At 48.3% G+C, this 19,707-nt stretch overlaps 1 protein-coding gene across 6 annotated transcripts; it reads right to left on the reverse strand.

Moving 5' to 3' along the window:
• Positions 1–1,484: 1,484 nt before the first annotated feature.
• On the reverse strand, positions 1,485–19,423 carry LOC133415612 (glutamate receptor 1-like). 6 transcript variants are annotated; one of them, XM_061701768.1, is made up of 19 exons: positions 17,868–19,423; positions 15,661–15,879; positions 13,546–13,683; positions 12,517–12,756; positions 11,931–12,115; positions 11,795–11,848; positions 11,101–11,259; positions 10,856–11,023; positions 10,643–10,747; positions 10,460–10,570; positions 9,982–10,188; positions 7,954–8,169; positions 7,787–7,883; positions 7,563–7,695; positions 7,266–7,464; positions 6,787–7,034; positions 4,669–4,783; positions 2,202–2,336; positions 1,485–1,824 (listed from the first exon to the last, which is right to left on the reverse strand). In XM_061701768.1, the coding sequence occupies exons 2-19, from the start codon at positions 15,743–15,745 to the stop codon at positions 1,738–1,740; spliced, it is 2,682 nt and encodes an 893-aa protein (XP_061557752.1). In that variant the 5' UTR covers positions 15,746–15,879; positions 17,868–19,423; the 3' UTR covers positions 1,485–1,737. The 6 variants fall into 6 exon arrangements, 5 of the variants coding, with proteins under 5 accessions (XP_061557752.1, XP_061557753.1, XP_061557751.1 ...); XM_061701769.1 differs by lacking the exon at positions 17,868–19,423 and adding an exon at positions 16,081–17,233; XM_061701767.1 differs by lacking the exon at positions 17,868–19,423 and having other exon boundaries at positions 15,661–17,233.
• Between the last annotated feature and the right edge of the window lie 284 nt (positions 19,424–19,707).

Genomic DNA, 19,707 nt, shown 5'->3' on the forward strand with positions numbered 1-19,707 from the left:
GTGACTCCAGTCACGCAATAGCGGGAGCTCTCAAACCGCCACAAGATGGCAGCCCTGCCATTATCCCGGAAGTGAATAAACGAACAACTATCGTGCCTAATGTCGCGAATTTAAAGACATTTAATACAAAAAAATGCATACATTTGTTGTATTTTACGTATTTATAGAAATGATGATGTATAAAATCGCACAAACTGTGACCAATAAACAAGCACACATTTTTTGTAGCATGCGAGGATTGTGCCGGTTCTGACGACACTCCCCTCAACCAATAGCTGGAGTTTTCACAAATGGCCACCAGACGGCGCTCGATTATTGCGTAAGTATCCGAATAGAAACAAATAGGAAATGAGTTGCTTCTATATGAATTATGGTGTATAAAGTGCAAGATGACTCGGAAAGACAGATACACACCACGTGATAACAATAACTTTTAATATTATTTTCTGTTTGCGTGCTTGCTTGTGTTGGGAATCCTCCACTGTCTCCTCTAAAGTGTCCAATGGTCACTTGGACATTTTGTAGTGCGCTTCAAACGTGTAGTTAGTATAAGTTATCTCCTTTATATTGGAAAACACAAACCTCAAAACGTTTGGATCTCATTGTCATCTAAGTATATATATATATATATATATATATGTATATATATATATATATATATATATATGTATGTATATTTTATCCGTATGGAACTTTATTTGGCAAGCCCTGTTAACATTTAGCAGCTCGATTGGATATGTGTCGCACATACTGTAGCTGTAATTCAAATTTTCAAGTTCGAGATAGCTTTAATTGACCTCAGTTCAAAATATCTACATCTCCCCTTTTGGACATCTTAAATCAAATTTTAACTGAGCAAACTGAAGCGATACATATCTCAGCAAAATCAAATATTACAGTCGATATCTGGAACGCTCGTGAGGTTGTTTCGTTGCAATTATCTGTAATTCACTAGCAGATATCTGCGGCCGAATCGTGAATATGTGTAACGGCGAGCGCCATACACGTGAATGGCAAAAATGACGTCATCCATTTGAGGCGGGATGACCGCCTGAGTTTGGACGCGGCAAAATGGAATTGCAGATACGTTATCGCTGTTCGTCATTTCGACGAGTCACAACTACTTTCCAGATATTTTGGCATCACATTCAAACTCTTTCCCTTTTAGGAGTTCACTGTACTTTTCAAATAATAGACGTCACGTTATGATGCGAGTGTATGTAAACGTCGACGTTGGCCATTGTTCGCTGAAGACATAAGAATACGGAGGTTCATATGTGCGTGAGCAGAGTGCCAAAGTTCACGCTTGACAATTTCTGACGTTGTCGATATCGCCCATGTGACTTGTCGACGTCATCGCCCTAAAAGATCGCCTTTGGACCTTTTTCATAAACTCGTTGTCATTTTTGAACTCTTTTGTGTCAGTTAGCAGGGGCTGAACTAGAAGTCGTCCTCTTCTCATCGGCAGCATCATCACACAAGACTCATATTTTGTAATTATTTTAATTTGGGTTCAACAAGCAAGTGAAAGGAGGAGTGATCATATGCGATTTCAATGAATTAGCTTGCAAACAACACGGCAGGCTCAAAAGGAAGAAGAAAAGTAGAAGAAGAAAAGTAGTAGAAGAAAAGTTAGAAGAAGAAGCAGCAGCGCGTTGCCGAAGGTCGGGCGTCGCGTTCAGGTGCGCTCGGTTCATCTCGGCTCTCGTGGGGTCGGAGGGCAGGCCCGGCCTCGCCTCACGCAGGCCAGCCGGCGTTGTCGCCCGCCAGCGCCAGCGTCACGCCGCCCAGGCCGCTGCTCAGCACGGCGGCGTCGATCAGCTCCTGCGACCAAGCGTCCGTCTCACACGCTACTCGAAACAATTTTCGCGTTCTGCCGAAACGCTCTCGCTTGCCTTACCGAAATGATTCGCTCACACATGCTGCGGAAATTGCACACAACATTTCTGTAGCGCGTGACAGAGCGTTTCGGTCGTGTGCGTGTGCGTGTGTGTGTGTGCGCGAGAGAGAGAGAGAGAGAAAGAAGGACTCTTGAATAAAGTCCCTGACGGCCTCTCGCTTGCGGGTCCGCTGATAATGCGTTTGCGTCGTTGCAGTTGTTGCCGCCTCTTCCGTGGACAGCCGTCAAGGAAATTGGAGCAAACAAATCCCAACTTCCTTCATTTGCTCCACTTCCTCCTCCTCCTCCTCCTCCTCCTCACCTTCATCCTGCGCGACTCGAGCCGCGACTTGTAGCAGAAGTCGAGCAGCGCCACCATCATGGCCACGCCCAGGCCGCCAATCAGGATGTAGAAGATTCCCGCCACGTTGCTCAGGCTCAACGCGCTCGTCTTGTCCTGTCCGAGAACGAAGGGGGCGGGGTCAAGAAAACCACAGCTTCTTTTTTCTTTCTTTACGCATTCAAATGCATTCTATTCCGACGAGTTGACTGCGTCACCACGGTAACACAGCAGAGGCTGACGGGAAGTGTAGTGTCGTAACGCAAACGGGCAGGGGGCGTGTCCCAGAGAAGAGGGAAAAAAAATAATCTCTTATCAAATGTAACAATTTATTTTAAAAAAATTATTTAATATACAAATCATCGTTTATTTAAAAAAATCGTCTTAACAAAACATTACACAAGGAATTTTTAAAGGAAAATAAATTCAAAGTTTCTTAAAAAGCATGTTTCATTAAACAAACAAAAAAAAAAGTTTCTTTAAAACCAAACATGAACGTTTCTTAAAAAGATACCTTTGAAACTTTCAAGAAATTTTGTTAAGGTTAAAAAACTTTGGCGCTAAAAAAAAAAAAAAAAAAAGGTTTCTTTTAAAAACTTAAAAATTCAATGTTTTATGAAAAGAAAAGATTATTAAAAAGTACAACTTTCTTTGAGGAAAAAAAAAATCATTTTTAAACAAAAAATGAATTTTATAATAGTCTAAACTTGAAAAATTCCTTTAAAAGTAATGTTTCTTAATGAAAAAAAAGAAATTGAAAAGGAAAACCACTTCAAAAGTTTATTTCTTTAAAAACTTAAGTTTCTTTCAAAAGTTCGTCAAAATACATGAAAAATGTAAACATTTCTTAAAAAGCTTGAAAGTTTCTTAAAATGATTCAAAGATCCTTTAAAAAAAAATTCTTTCAAAAACGTAAAGGTTGCAAGGGGTTATCGGCGTTCGTGACACATGACATCATTTGCATGCTGCTTTCAAAGTGGGCGGGGCCTGTGGTTCCTAATGCTTTTCTCTCCAAAGTGTCCTGTTGATCGACGCGTCTTGCAAGTCAGCACGCGAGCGCAACAGGAAGCCTAATGTGGGCTTCAAAATAAAACGTGCCGTTAGCTTGGCTTACATGATACGTGTTCGTTGGACAACAACAAAAACATGCTCGCAACGTTAAGAAGTTTTGGCGGAAACAGGAAATTAACAGGAAGTTGCAACAAGTTAACAGGAAGTTCATAGGAAGATAACGGAGCTTACAAGAAGTCAACACGGCGTTAACAAGAAATTGACAGCACGTTCGTGAGAAGTTAACAGCAAGTGAGATGACGTTAACAGGAAGTTAATGAGATTTTAAGATGAAGCTAACAGGAAGTTAACGTAAAGTTCAAACAATTTAAAATGAAGTTAACAAGCTGTTCACAAGAAGTTACCAGGAAGTTCAAAGGAATTAACCTGAAGTAAACAGTAAGTTAAGACAAAGTTCAGAACAAGTTAACATGACGTTAACAACCTTAAATAGAAATTCAGGAATTCGTGACAGATTGGAGACAAAAGCATCGTCTTTGGTTGTCTCAAAAACGTGACCTTTGACATCAGAGAGGAGTGGTTAAAAGATGGGCGGGGCCTCAAGGGAATGTCAAAGGTTACATTTCGTTGTGGGCGGGGCTCCGCAGGTTGCCGGACTCATGCCGATTTACGAGGCGTTCATGCTCCGCTCGGAAGAACGGGTGGGGAGACGACAAAAAATGAAAATATATAAAACAAAAAGTAAAAGGACAACAAAAACAAAATGGAAAATAAGGATAGATCAACAGAAGAAAATCAAAAATAGTCCCAAAACATTAAAATGATGCAACAAAAAAACTGAAAAAAGTAAAAATAAAAAAGGACAATACACAAAAGAATAAGAAAACAACAGGGAAAAAGGCAGAAACTGTAAAAAAAAAAAAAAAAAAAAAAGCAGAAAAAATCATAAACTAGATTGAACAAAAACAAAAGTGAAAATGAAACCAAAAACTGAAAGACAAAACAAAAACTACCCTGACAAAAGGAAGAAAAAAACACCAGAAAAGGACAGAAAAACTGTCCAACCAAAGGACCAAAAGCTTCCAAAAATCACAACAAGGAAAAAACAAAAGCAAGATTTGAAAAAATACAACAAAACATACAAATAATCACACACAAAAAACAAAGACAAAAGGACAATAAAAGTTTGCAGGAAAAAAGATCAAAAGGAAAAATCAAAACTAAGCAAAAAAGGGAAAAAGATACAACAAAAAAAACGTAAAACAAAAGGACAAATATAAGACTAAAAAAGAAATTATAGAAATAAAATAAAATCGAAAAGATGAAACTTCAAAGCAACAAGAAGGGAAGATAATGAGAAGGTGGGGGTAGGCCGTGGGAGCTAAGGGGGGGTCAGGGGTCGGGGTTCGGGGGTGCGTCCAAGCGATCTCTAACTGACCTTCCTGCCGGCGTCCTTGTGTCCACATTGACCTTTGTCGTACCACCACTTGTTCTTCAACTTGTCTAACACGGCCTGCTCATTGAGCTTGAGCACGGCCAGGTTCACGGGAATTCTGACGGCCAGCACATCACATCACATAACGTCACACACAGCGTCACACATAGCGCCACACATAGCGTCACATAACATCCAGCAGAGGCATGTTATCTTATGTTAGCCGCACTACTACACTGTGCGGGTGTCATCATACAGCATCGATAATCCGACTAACATTTATGTAAAAATACATTACTTTCATTTCCGTAAAAGCCCCTTTAAAATCATATGTCTATACGCCGGATGTGATGGGGAAAAAACGTAAACATGATCTCATCACACACAGGAAGTGCTTCAAAAGAGGACAGGGTTTGCATTTACTAGTGTCCTCACACACACACACAAAACACACTAAACATACACGTACACAAAAATATATACACACACGCATGGAACATACATGCACATACAAAACACACAAACAATACATACATCGACATACAACATCCACACAAAATCAAAACACCTGCACACTAAAGATACACAAAAACACGTACAAACACACAAAGCACAAAAGACTTAAACGGACATGAAAAAAATACACACATACAATACAAACTCAGAAAAACATCCACACAAAAAGAACAAACACAAAAAAGATACACACACACGCATTAGACACACGCACACAAAATCCAGACACATAAGACACACACACATGCACTTACAAGTACATGCACAAACCAAACAGATAAAAAGACAATTATACAGGCACACAAAACATACACACACACACACAAAGACATACACACAAACACATTTACGCAAAAATATACACACAAGTACACACAAATATATTTAAAAAAATATATACACACACAAACGGAACACACAGCCAAAATATACACAAAGACATACAAACATATTCACACAAAAACAAATAAAAAACAAACATAAACGCTTACAAAACACACACACACACAAAACCTTAACACTCTAAATAGCAATTAAGTGTGCGCGCGTGTGTGTGTGCAGAGACATGTTGCTAAGCAACTGCAGCCCGAATTGTCCTCGCCGTTGTTGTCGTAAAAGTGCTGAGTCGTGCGTCGCTGTGGACAAAAGCGCAAATGAGGGAAGCGAACAATCGCATGCTGGTCGAAGAAGTGGAAGACGGAGCGCGAGAACAAAAGCCGCTCCGAAATCAAAGCTTCTCTTTAAGGCAACGGTTGCTAGGCGACATGCCACGGTTGTGTCATGCGTTGCTAGGACGTATCGTATGTTGTCAGCGTGTTGCTAAGCTAGCATGTTGCTAAGCTATGTGGCGTCACTGACCCGAGCGTTAAAAGGCGTCAGCGGTCGGCAGCCGCGATCGGCCGACGCGCAGATGAGCGGACGGACACGCTGGCGCGGGGGCGGAGTCACGGACGTCAGACGGACTGACAGACAGAAGAGAGAGACGGACATGAGACAAAGACACGCACACATACACACATGCACACACGCGTGTGACAACACATAAGGACGTGTACTGTAATCCCACAACTAACACATAATAACACAAACCAATGTGTAATAACATGTAACGACATAACAATACGAGATAAATGCAACAAGACATTGTTATAACACGTCATACGAGTGGAAACACATCATGGTAAGATGTCCCATTGTAGTAACATGTACGTAACAAGTCATAATCCATGTAATATCGCATACAAAAGTTAACACATGAATGTAAAGTAACAATTCAAATAGTAAGTAAAAACGCGCTATACTAAAACGCAACAAATGTAATAAAACATCACAATGAAACTTAACATTTAACAAAACAAAAGAAATGTAATAACACATTCTTGTAAAATGTAAACACACGATAACATTCAATGATTGTCGTCATATCAGGTTTTAGTAGCAACGTGTCCTCTAACTTGCTAACCCTAACATGCTAACTTCCTGTCAACAAGCCCTCACTTGGGGTGAACAATGCTAATGATGCTAACAGGGCAGACTAGGCCAGCGTGGCTAAGGTCGCTCACGAGGTTAACGACGCTAGCGGGGCTAACGATGCGACGCGAGTACCTGAGCGACGAGCCTTTGGGCGTGGCCACGCCGTAGCCTTTGGAGTCCAGGTTGCCGCCCACCTTGATGGTGTCGCAGGGCGCGCGCTGCTCGATGTACTCGTTCATGGACGACTCCAGCAGGTAGGCGTACTTGCCCTTGGACTTGCGCACGCGGCTCACGCCTTCGTCCGTGTTCTTGACGAAGACGGACGGGTCGGCGCCGCGCATGTACGACCACATCTTCTCGAACACGCCGATCTTGGACCTCTGACGGGGCGCGACAACAAGAGGACGAACGTTCGGCAAAAGTCTGCAAAATTCCCTTGCTCTCACTTCGCGTGTTTTGTAGCTTCTTCAACCATACAAAATACACACCCGTAAAAACACGACACAAACATAGACACACAACTCACATCCGCTCATACGCACATAAAAAACACATGCACGCACACGCAGAAGACGAAGAGGAAGAGGAAGAGCGTGGCGGCCCGCGCTCACCCTGAAGAAGTCTTTGGTGGAGCCGCCGTCCAGCGTCCCGTAGGTGATCTCGCTCTGCTTGGCCAGGTCCTCGGCGCTCTCGATGGGCGACACCATGCGCTCCACCGTCAGGAACGCCGCCAGGTTGGCCGTGTACGACGAGATGATGATCAGCGTGAAGAACCACCACACGCCGCCCACGATGCGGCCCGACAGGGACCTGAGAAGGGGGACGGCGGCGGAGGGGGGGAAGCGTCCACACGTGACCCGTCGTAACGAGACGCGCCATAAGCCGCGTGACGGGGCGCGGTGTCAGACCTGGGTGAGATGTCGCATCCTTGCTGCATGAAGGCTCCCAAGGAGAACCACAGAGAGTTGAAGATGCCGAAGTCGTTGGTGTGCTCCGGACTCTCTTTTTCTTTGTCTTTGTGGCACGCAGGAAGTGGAAGTCCTGGCAGGAAGACATCACGTCACATGACGCTCAAGCAGAAGGCACGACGGCCGAGTCGACGAAGACGATCGTGATGACGACGATGCCGTACCGGCAACGTGTTTGGAAGTGGTGGGCGGCGCTTCGTCTTCCTCCACCTCGTCTTCCTCCTCACTCTTCTTCCACTCGTACGGACTGAAGCGACTCACCTGACACGTCGGGAACCGATCACATCAAAGCTCCCTTTGCTCCGCGTGCGCGGCGGGGGCGGGGCCTCACCAGGAAGAGCACGACGCTCACGCCGATGTAGGCGAAGACGATGCACATCCAGATCTCGTAGGCCAGCGGGTCCAGGAAGGAGAAGACGCCCGGTTTGGACTTGGTGGGCTTCTTGATCATGATGGAGATGCCGAGCGACATGAAGGGTTTGGTGAAGTCGATCACCTGCTCGCGCACCAGCGTGATGGTCAACGGCGCCACCGCCACGTCCGCCTTCTGCGCCAACACGCCGACAGGGCTTAGCACACAAAGCTAACAGGAGCTAACGCGTTCAGTACATGAAGCTAATGGACGCTGTCATGTTTAGCACCGGAAGCTAACGGACGCTATGGCGTTTAGCACGTGAAGCTAATGGAAGTTATCACATTTAGCACGTGAACCTAACGGACGCTATCGCGTTTAGCGCACGGCGCTAACGGACGCTATCGCGTTTAGCACTGTGAAGCTAACGGAAGCGGTCGTGTTTAGTACGCGAAGCATACGGATGCTATCGTGTTTAGCACACGAAGGGAACGGACGCTATCGCATTCATCGCGTGACGCTAACAGACGTTGTCGTGTTTAGCACACTACGCTAACGGAGGCTACCGCGCTTAGCAAGCTAGGCTGCAAGTTGGCCACTATACACTCAGATCTCGAATCATCTTTGCCCATTGGGATGAATGGAAATGCCATTCATCAGTTGGAGCCTCACCCAAAAAAATCGACAACAAAACATTCTGTAACGTTCTTCTTTAATAAGGAAAATAGCACTCCATAATATTTACTAGAGGTGCAACAGTTAATTGATGAATCAACAACTATTTTGATAACCAATTAGACGTTTCGCGACCCTCTTGAACTTAAAATGATTTCAGCCTCTCGACAGTCAATCTTCTCAGACAATAAACAGACAGCTTATCTTTGTGTTGAATCCAAAACAAAATGATCGCCAACATTGTTGCCGATTTTCTCATGGATGTTACAGACCAAAACATTGACTGAATCACAAATTTATCTTGGAGCATTTTAGGCTCTGTGGATTTTGACATAATGTCATGTTTTTGTATGAAGCGATGGAAAGTCAAACGTTTTCTAAAAATCTGATTCATTGAATAATCCCAAAAATGGACAGATTAATCCATTGTGAAAATGTTCACGAGTTCCATCCGTAATAATTACTTTAGAAAACATATCGTAACAACAACATGAAGTCAAATGTAAACAATGAAACCGTTTGTGCAGCGTGATGGGTTCATTGCGACTCCTTCTGGTGTGTGCGACTTGGCCACCGGGGGCAGTATAGTGCAGTTATGAAGCGATGAACCAAGAAGACTTTCACCACGAGACTTCTTTTTATTAATATTTCACTACCTGCCCAAATGCAGCACGCTGTGAGTTCACTGCCACCATACAGCGTTCGTTTCTCAAATCTCTGCTTGCAACTCCAAATCGGGTCACTCGTATCTCAAAGCAACACATCGTAACGTTCTTTACAGTCACTTTGTAAAATACGCTCAGATTAAAACAAAGTTACAATTAGGGCCCAACTTGTTTTTTTTTTTTAGGCCAATACCGATTAAATTAGGATAACCGATTAATTACAAAAATGATATGAGAAAATAAAGTAGCCAACAATAAAGTTATGTTACAGGCAAAACATGTGACTGTTTTCCAAGACTTTGTCCTCCAGTATTTGTTTAACTTTACAGCAGAGAGAAAAATGGGCAAAAATCTGCCAATTTTTGAATCGATTTTTTATTTTTTTTTGCACGTCATTATTTTTGTCTTACCTTGTATTGTGTTAACGTGTGGGAAAATATCTGCAAAAACCGGTGGATTTTTGCTGCGGGTTATTTTATTTGCAAAGGGCTAATATCGGTCAATGAATCGGTGGGGCCCAACTTATTATTTTTCACGGAAGGTCAAGCGGCCGACATCGATGGCATCATTAATGACGTCGTGACTATCGGTAGCAGCGGAGCAGCGCACCGTTTTCAATCAAATCTGTTGTCGCGATCACCCGCGTTTGCCATGCACGCTCTCTCACCCCGTAGACGAGCTCTCCCACCATGCCGTTCCACATCTTGCTGCTGGGGTCTCGGGCGCCGTACTTGCCGTCGCCCACCAGCTCCAGTCGGTAGGCGAAGCCCACGTGCTTGGCGATCTCGGCGGCCAGCTCGGCGCAGTAACCTTCGTATTTGTCGTTTCCCGCCAGCTGCTCGTGGTTCTTCTTCAGCATCATGTAGGGCGCTTCCTGGAAGGACGAGCCACGCCCCCTTTTTACTCTCACATGACCTCATCTCATCTCATCGCGTCGCGTCGCCGTCGACCGATCGGGGCGCTGCACTGAACTGCGTCTAGCCCCGCCTCCCGTGTCCCCCGCCACTGAAGCTGCCGAAAAGTGCTCCATTAAGAAACACACTGCGACCTCAGGGGCCGGCTGCCAAAAAGTGCTCCATTCGGACGCGGTCTACAAGAGGCTGAGACCGGACTGCTCGGGGGAGGTTTTCGCTTGCGGGTCTCACCAAGATGGTAGTGACGATGTAGGTGCGGTTCTGCAGCCCGTAGAACTCCTCCGGGGTGGGCTTGTACCGGGCCGTGTTGACGTAGCCCCTCCGCTCGCTCCACATGCCCACCTGGATACCACGCAGACACACGCGTATGCGCACGCAATCCAACGCGGTCACAAAACGCGGACACGCACACACCTTCCGGGGTCCAGTGCGGCTCAGTTCCATGACCGTGAGGGTAAAGTTGGTCCGATGTCCTCGCTCATCAAACTGAACGCGGCCTGTCAGACCCTCCAGACGGACCTACGCGTGCACATACACGAACAAAGGGTGTGCGTGTAAGCGCTTATGCGTGCACGTATGTGATTTTGTGTGAGCACGCGTTCGTGCGTGTGGTTTCGCATGCGCGACCTGCTGCAGCGCCCTCTGTATGTCGATGCCCTGCCCCCAGGGCGCGGGGGGGTTCCCGAGACACTCGCCGGCGTTCCCGCGACGAGAGACGTCGATGCGCTGGCGCCTGAGGTTCTGAAAAGCCGCCGCCACCGCGCTCACGCCGTCGTAGGTCAGCGCGCCCGCGTACTGACCAATCAGAGCAGAGGACCAGCGTCAGGGGCGTGGCGTGCACAACGGGAAGCGGCGTGCGCGGCGGCTCGTACCCGCAGACCGCGCCGCGCCGCGCCGCCGTCTTTGGAGTCAAAGTTCCTCCAGTCCCGCTGGACCGTCAGCACGGACGCGTCGGACCAGTCGACCAGCTGGAAACCCGTCACGTTCGGGGACAGCGCGTGGAACTCCGTCAGGTTCAGCTCCACAAAGCCCTCACACGCGCACACAAGATTTCAAATAAAATAGAGAGCCGAGCCCTCCTCAGGGGGACACTCAAGGGACACTCAAACTTTGTTCTGTTCGACCGATCACGTCTGGTTCCCAATAAACCTCAATTATAAAACCACTAAACTCCACCGTGACACAGTTAAACGGTTCCGGCATGAAAGGGATGCAGATTTTCCATTCTGCTTAACCGAACAGCCGAACAGGACCAAAAAATAACCGATAAAATAAGAACCCAGTCGTGTTAAATCTTCAAGTACAAAAATCTAAACGTACGGAATCTAGAAGTACAGAAATTAAAAGTATATCATCTAGAAGCATAGACCCGGATAATATACATGTAAAGAATCTCCATGTACAGCATATAGAAATAGAGAATCTGGAACTATAGTAAGAATCTAGAAACAGAATCTAAAATTATAGTATGTAGAAGTACCATTTGCAATCTAAAAAGCAGAAGGAATTATAGAATCTTCACCTCTATAATGTAGAGGTTCCGAGCATGTGTATAAATGGAGTTACCATATTGAGGAGGATGTACTGATAGTTCTTCAGGTTTCTTTTCTGCGCTGAAATCTGGCAGAAGACAAGACAGCGGACGCTGAGTCTGAAGGCGCCGGCGGACCGGCAGGAAGAGGACGCGGCGACGAGGACGCACCAGGGCCAGGATGGCGTTGAGGCGGTCCGACTCGCAGTCCAGAACCACCTGGAATTCCTTCTTGAAGTCCAGGTCGGCCAGCAGCCGGATGAAGCCGGGCTCGTTCAGCGAGTCCAAGTTGACGGACGTCACCTGCCAGCCTCGCGAGGCCGCCCGCTCCAGAACCTTCTTCAGGACCGACACGCCTGAACGCATCGCAAGCACACGCTCGGCTCATCGGCACGCCGCTGTCAGGTGACCGCTCAGCGTCACGTGACCACCGGGTGGTCACCACGCGACGCGCGACCGGCATACAACCGTCACGTCGCCGCCACGCATCGTGTGAGATCATATGACAATCGTGTTCCCACCAATCACGCGACAAAAACCTCTGGGGGTGTTTAGCAGAATTGTCTCGGTCAACACATTTGCATGTGCGTGTCTAACCGCGTGTTAGCATTAGCATTAGTGTAGCGGAGCAGCGAGACGTTTGCGGACCGCGAACGGAACCAAAACATGTGGCCGGGGGGCCCATCGGCGCCCACCGAAACGTCATCAAACATTCAAGTCAAATGAAGTTCTCCAAAGACGAGCGTCAGGATGTCACCTTCGTGCACGCTGTACATGTAGACGAAGCGCTGCCAGCCGAAGTGGTCCAGCAGCGACACGAGCGCCTCCCGCAGGCCGGGCCGTAGCTGCAGCACGAAGGGGCTGTCGGCCAGCCCGGGAAATGACGGCGTGACGAAGCTGACGTGAAGCGAGCCGCAGAAGGACGACACCGTGTCGACGGTCCGCTGGTCGTACACGCCCATCACCGCGTGGACGCCCTTGGCGAACTGCGAGCAGACTGACACGCGCGCGCCCGCACACAGTTCACATGGTATCAGCGTCACCAGCACATAAAAGTTCCTCAAATGTTTCGCTTCACTTACCGGAAGACAAAAACAAATATGGCCGGCAGCACTCACGACACGCCTCGGCTATCGTGCTAACTAAAGGCGGCTGCCCCGCGGCCGAGGCTCTCGTGCTAATGAGCTCACTTTCGCTTAGCGTTAAAGCCGAGTGACAGAACGCGTACGCCACGGGGGTAGCAGACGGAGGGGGAGGGGCCACGAGAGCGGCCGCGCTCAAGGAAACGGTGGAAGCGGACAACGGGAAGTGAAGACAGAACAGGAAGTAGAGAAGGGAAATGGAAACGGAACAGTAAATAGAAACAAGCGAGAAGTAGAAGCAGAACAGGATGTAGAAATAGAAATCCGGACGTAGAAACAAAACAGGAAGTCAAAATGGGATAGAGATTAGAAAGTGGATGAAGAGAACAGGAAGTGACGGGAGAGCATGCGTGTTTCTTTCTATCTATTTATTTTGGTCTTTTTTTGGGGCGGTTCCGTCTTTTGTGGGCGGCTCGACCGAAGGAGGTCAGCACATTGTTGACTGCGGCGACGACTTGACACCCTCGGGCCCTCGCCGCCGCTCCTTTTAGTGCGCCGCCACAAGCTTTTGATGGACTCCTCCATTTAGGACACTGCCCCTCCCCCGCACCACGATGCAGAAGGTGCTGAAAATGATGATTTGGAGAACGACGACGACGAACACAAAGCTGTTGATGACGACGACGACGACGAAGCGTACTCACGAGCGTACGTCATGGCGAAGCTGCTGCCGGCGTCCACGGCGTCCATCTGAGGCAGCAGTTTGGGAACGTCGCCGGCGCGGCGCGTCACGGCGAAGCGGAACACTTCCTGCTCGTGCGACCCGGCCGGGAAAAGTCCTCCTGCGGGGGGCGCCGCGCAGACCGATTAAGACTGACTCGCCTGTCGATCAGTCACGCACGCACACGCGAACACGCGTAGGGCCATCGGGGAAATAATTAAAAAGGCACGACCTCTCGCACACTATTGAAATGTTCACAAACTACAACAATTGTAATTCACACACAATACTGACAGGCTCTGACACCAAGTACTGAAATTGTTTGCACTCACATCCAACGACTGGAACACCTTCTACTGCAGATTTAAAAAGGACGCTTTCACACCCCGCACCCACCCGGCCGCACCCCCGACCACCATCACATCTCTGACTTCTGCGTTAACCATCCACGAACGGGATGTGAGACGCATCTTCACACAACAGAAGGCGAACAAAGCGGCAGGCCCGCACCTTGCGTCCCCATCCTGCCTCAAAGTCTGCGCGGAACAGCTCGCTCCAGTCTCCACTCAGATCTTCAATCGATCTCTGGAACGGTGCGAAGTAGCATCCTGTTCCAAACGCTCCACCGTCATCCCAGTCCCCAAGAAAACTACAATCTCGGGTCTGAATGGCTACAGGCCTGTCGCCTTGACATCTGTGGTCATGAAGTCCTTCGAACGCCTCGCGCTGGACCACCTCAAGAGAGTCACAGGTCCCCCGCTCGACCCCCTGCAGTTTCCCTACCGAGCAAACAGGTCCGCGGACGATGCGGTCAACATGGGACCGTACTTCATCCTAGAACACCTCAACGGCGCGGACAACAGGAAGTGAAGACAGAACAGGAAGTAGAGAAGGGAAATGGAAACAGAACAGTAAAGCGAGTATCCTGTTCGTGGACTTCAGCTCTGCGTTCAATACCATCATCCCCGAACTCCTCTCCTCCAAGCTTCTCCAGCTCAGCGTCTCGCCTGCCATCTGCCAGTGGATTTACAGCTTCCTGACGGGCAGGACACAGCAGGTGAGGCTGGGGGAAGCCGCCACATCCACACGCAGCATCAGCACTGGGGCGCCCCGAGGTTGCGGGAGTTAGTGTCATCTGCAAACTCCTGAAGTTTGCAGATGACACCACAGTCATCGGCCTCATCAAAGACGGTGACGAGTCCGCGTATCGACATGAAGCGGAGCGGCCGAGGCACTCACTGTAGTAGTCTCGCCACGCTGCACTCGTTGCATATCTGTTGTTGACCAATACCGGCCACTCATGTGCCTGAGTAGCATGTGTACCATTTGCACAATCAACAGAGTAGAATCTGCAATATTTGCGCAATCGACATTGTCCCAGATTATCGCACTACTGGCCACTTTAAACTGCATACCTTTCTTGAAGTCTCTGCGCCATTTGCACAATGGTCACTGCACCGGACTATTGCTCTATTAGTCATTCCAACTGCTCTCATCGCTAGAGAACTTTTTGCACAATTGTCCCCAAAAAATAAATAAATAATCGTGCCGGCATGACCAGATAACTATTAACCCTTTATTGCTCAGTGACTGTTTTTTGCCAATGTCTTTATGTTTCAAAAGTATTCTCTGTATTCCCACACACAAATATACACATCGCACACACAAATGCATAAACGTACACAAAAATACACACAACACACAAAGGCACAAACACCTACATACATGAACATGCGCACACATACAGACACGTTTACACAAATGCACAAACATATATTCATATACATGTGTGCAAACATGCGAAAACACACAAATCCATGTGTACGTACACACCTACAGACATGCACACAAAAATGCAAAAACACGCACACGCAAACTTGAGTTGGAATGAACGTGTAATGACTTTCTGTGCACGTGGATGAACTTCAAACACACTTTGGAATGTTGGACACACACGCACGTGCGTGTGATACATCCATAAATATGGTAGACACGATGCAGTGAGGCATGTGGAACGCATATGTCTCTGATGCGCATAGCGATTCGTATGATGATGTATATGATGTTGTGCGACGGGGCGCGTGCGAGGTGAGCTCACCTATGTTGACGCTGGCGGGGAAAGCGGCGGCGGCGGCGGCGGCGGCGAGCGCGAAGCCGAGCATCAGAGGATGCGGAGTCCTCATGGTTCTCGCGCTCGTCGTCCGTCCGCAGCCTCGAGAGCTCTGCGGCCGTCTCACACTCGCAGAGCGTGCGCGTGAGAGTGCAGGCGTGGGATTTCCCGAGAATCAAGCCCCGCCCCTTAGGTCCTCCTCTGGTCCTATCAATTAGCAGTGTCAGCAACACACAAGAACACACACACACACACACACACACAGTCAAAACATATTACTGCAATCATATGAGTAATAAAAACAAGTCGGCTACTTTGTAGCCACTTTGTAATTATTACTCTTGTCTCAATGCTAACATTCGTCACTTCCTGCATCTTCACGCCCATGTCTCAACTTCCTGTCCTCACGTCTTCATTTCCTGTCTTCATCCTGACTCCACTTTGTCTTCTTCGTAAATGTCATCTTCACTTCCTGTCCTCAAGTCTTCACTTCCTGCGTCTTCGCGCCCGTGTCTCAACTTCCTGTCCTCAAGTCTTCCTGAGGGGGAGTCCTGTGTCGGGGGCGGAGCCAGCGGCCCACGGAGGCAGAAGGAACATCGGAGGATGGCGACATCCAATTAGCCGGTCCACTTCCTGTCTGCGTTTCCACATGTCGGCCTGTTCAGCGCGGCGTGAACAAGCGCGCGCACACGTGTCAAATGGCGGCGGCACAATACGTCGTTATTTATTCATCCTCATAAAGTGTGCAACCGTGACGAGGAAGTTGACCTGAAGTTTTCAGTCAATTATGTTGACTCGACAGGAAATGGCGAAGGCGCGCGGCCGCCGTGCTGTTTTATTCATGTGGGAGGCCATTAACGACGGCAGACGGCGTTCAGCTCGCTCAGCGAGTCCGCTTCCCACTGGTGGCAAGTAACAAAGTACAAATACTTGGTGACTAAAGTAAAGTCCATTTCTCAGGTATCTGTACTTGAGTATTTACTTTTCTGACAGGCTTTTTCATTTCACTTGCTACGTTGGAAAACGTATTTGTACTTTGGAGCTTCAGGTGACTGCCTTCACTTCCTGTGTCCTCACTTCCTGCCCCGCCCATCACCTGGTCAACTTCCTGGGAGTGGCTGAAGTGAAATGATTGACAGGTGAGTCACGTGATGTTGTTAGCGAGCAGCGGCCAATGAGATCGCCATCGAAAAGCGTGTTTGAGCAGGTCTTGACGCCATTATGTGTTTTGTTGCCGTGACAACGTAGACACATGAAATAATAGAGTAGGCAGCCATTAATGTAAATACATCACATGCATTAAACATCCCATAATAGCATCAATTATTTGTCGGCCTCGTGAATCTTTCATGGGCCTTTCACACCTGATTATGACATCATCAATTCTTCTTTTGTGTGCACGTCAACAAACGCGCGCTTCTAAAAATAGACACACACAATCTTAACCGTAGTTAAGATTACACACACACACTCGCAGACAAGCACAGTTTCTCACTCACACATACACACAGACTCTCACTCACACTCATGCACAAACACACACACATGCTCACACACTCGCTCTCTCACACTCAAACCTCCCACCCACCCACGCACACACACACACACACACGCATATTAGCCATGTCCGATAGCTGAAGCCGTTGTTGGCATTCGGGGACGCTGGCGCATGTCGACGTGTCACGCCACAGATGAGTCACATGACATGTTCACAGCGTCTGCGTGTGCGTTAACAGCGGTGATTACCCACAATGCAACAGTGCCGTCAAGCGCTCGTTAACGACGCCTTGATGGGCCGTTTAATGTTCTTGTGAGCCTCGAGTAAGACGAAGATCAAGAGGAAGCGAATGAGGATGCGGACGAGGAAGACGATGATATGTTCTTGTGTCAGGGGTGCAGCTGGGGGCCTCACAGGGGGAAAGGATGCGGGGGGGGGTAATTGGGGCAACACAGCTGGGGGACACTTATGCACGCATTCCAGAACATTCCCCTCATCATCTACATCCTAATCATCATCGTACTCTCTGCCCTTAGCATCTTAGGTGCGCCTCGTGAGCAAACATGGCGTCCAACACCTGTGAACACACAATCGACTCTGTGTAACATGACACACGCACACACACTACACACACACACACAGACACAAACGAACACGCACAAACAATGACCACTCATTGTATGCAAATTGACCGCACATCAGATCTTCGTGTTTTCCTTTGATGTTTTCCCTCCTCAGCATCTTTTGGAGCACCGTTCAAATATCGAGATGACATCATCGGGTCGGCCAGTGTGTGTGCACCGTTGCTAAATTGGAGCAGCTTTGCGCTGAGGTGTGTGCATGTTTGTGCTGACTTCAGCACAAACAAATGGTTTAATTCCTGCGTGGGCGACGTCTTTTCCTGACACGCGCACCCTTTGTGGGCCCGCGCACGCCCTCGTACTCGCGGGCACCCCACCCCATCACCCGTCACGGCGGTGACAGGAAGTGCTGCTGCGGGCGACAGGAAGCGGCTGACAAATGTCCACGAAACATCTAATTCCTTCTAAGGGAATTACTCCTCTCATGGGTTAGAGTGTCATCATGATTCCAAGAATGGGGGCGGGGGGGGGGGGGCGTCCTCCAATGGTTTGTACAGTAAGCAGGTCTTTGTGTTCAGTAAAGGATCAGATTGCGTCTGTCATTTTCTTGTTCGTTTGGCCATTTGATTATCAGCTCTGGTTCGTGCCATCGCCAGAGGTTTTGCGAGGACTCCTCCATCGCCGCGTGCGGCGGTGACAATGACGAGCACTCCCCCCGCAGAAGACCGAGCGCTTCGTATCGCGGGCGCACCCACGGACCACATGAAGCTCGGGCCCCGTCCACCCGGAAACGGAGCTGATCGTCTTCTTGTTCGTGAACAAAGAAAAAAAAAATCCCTTTAATACAGAATCGTTTCAAGAAATGTGTGTGTCCACACAATGATGCTGAAACGCTGCAGTAGATATGCCAGGCCAGAGGTGGCGCTGTAACGCCGCCACTGGAAATCACCAAAAACCGAATAAGAAGCCCGTGCGATGTAAACGTGCAACACTGACGGGGGATGCGAAGAGCGCGAGAACGAGCTCGAACGTCAGCGCTAAGGTAGAGAACAACCGACACGGCGGTCCGCCGTCGTCGTCGTCGGCGCCGTCGGCGTTTGTGTTTACGTCCGGTCACGCCACAACTGGCACAACCACGTCATGCGTATGTGTTGCACACGCGGAAGCGCGAGGGACCCGGTTTCAAAGGTGGTTCCTTGCAGGCTCCGTGCGGATGAAACGTCAAAACCATTCAAAAAAAACCATCTTCATCCGCCTCCTCCTCATCTTTTCCCCCGTTTCCCCCCCCTGGGGCCACTGGGGTTATCACGGTCTCACTTCTTGTTTACGGGAGTTCCTTATGTTCCACATCTTCATCATCATCCACTTCATCCTCCTCTTCCTCATCATTATCCTGCCTTCCTTTTCCAGTTTTTCGCTCCCGGGGGCCAGCCACTCTCGTTATGACGGTTTCACGTACTTCCTGTTTGAGGAAGATTCTCGTCTTCATCGTCTATCATCATCATCTCCTTCATCGTTTTCATCATCATCATCATCATCATCTTCATCTTGCCTGCAGCTGTGCAGCTGTGCATTAGTCGACCTCTGACCCGCAGTGGTTGATCCTCGCCACGCGTAAACATCGGTGCGTGTGCGCGTGCGTGTGCGCGACATACGACGGTCCCGGCGGGCCGTGGAGGTGACACGACAACAGCAGCTGTGCCAGTCGATAGCTTGCGCGCGCACTCGTGAGATTTTTTGGGATTCCCGTGAGATCGAGCGAGAGAAAGAAGGCGAGCGAGCTTGTAAATATGTCAACACAACTTTGTCAACAACCTCCTCCAACCACTAATAAGCGAATTACCGCTCATTATTGATAATTGAGCGTTCGTCGTCGACACTTATTGGGGATTGTTGTTGTACTTCAAATGAATAAGCCGGTTGTAGTCGAACATGAGGTCACGTGACTGACTCGGT

This window comes from Phycodurus eques, chromosome 17, assembly GCF_024500275.1.
Source record: "Phycodurus eques isolate BA_2022a chromosome 17, UOR_Pequ_1.1, whole genome shotgun sequence".
Taxonomy (NCBI): Eukaryota; Metazoa; Chordata; class Actinopteri; order Syngnathiformes; family Syngnathidae; genus Phycodurus; species Phycodurus eques.

What these genes read in the sequence shown, in the direction of transcription:
- LOC133415612 (XM_061701768.1), bottom strand. Translation starts at nt 15,745, where the DNA reads ATGAGGACTCCGCATCCTCTGATGCTCGGCTTCGCGCTCGCCGCCGCC. An exon ending in CATGTACAGCGTGCACGAAG is followed by an intron (nt 12,116 to 12,516) that starts GTGACATCCTGA and finishes CGATGCGTTCAG; the next exon opens with GCGTGTCGGTCCTGAAGAAG. An exon ending in CCCAAAGGCTCGTCGCTCAG is followed by an intron (nt 4,784 to 6,786) that starts GTACTCGCGTCG and finishes GCTGGCCGTCAG; the next exon opens with AATTCCCGTGAACCTGGCCG.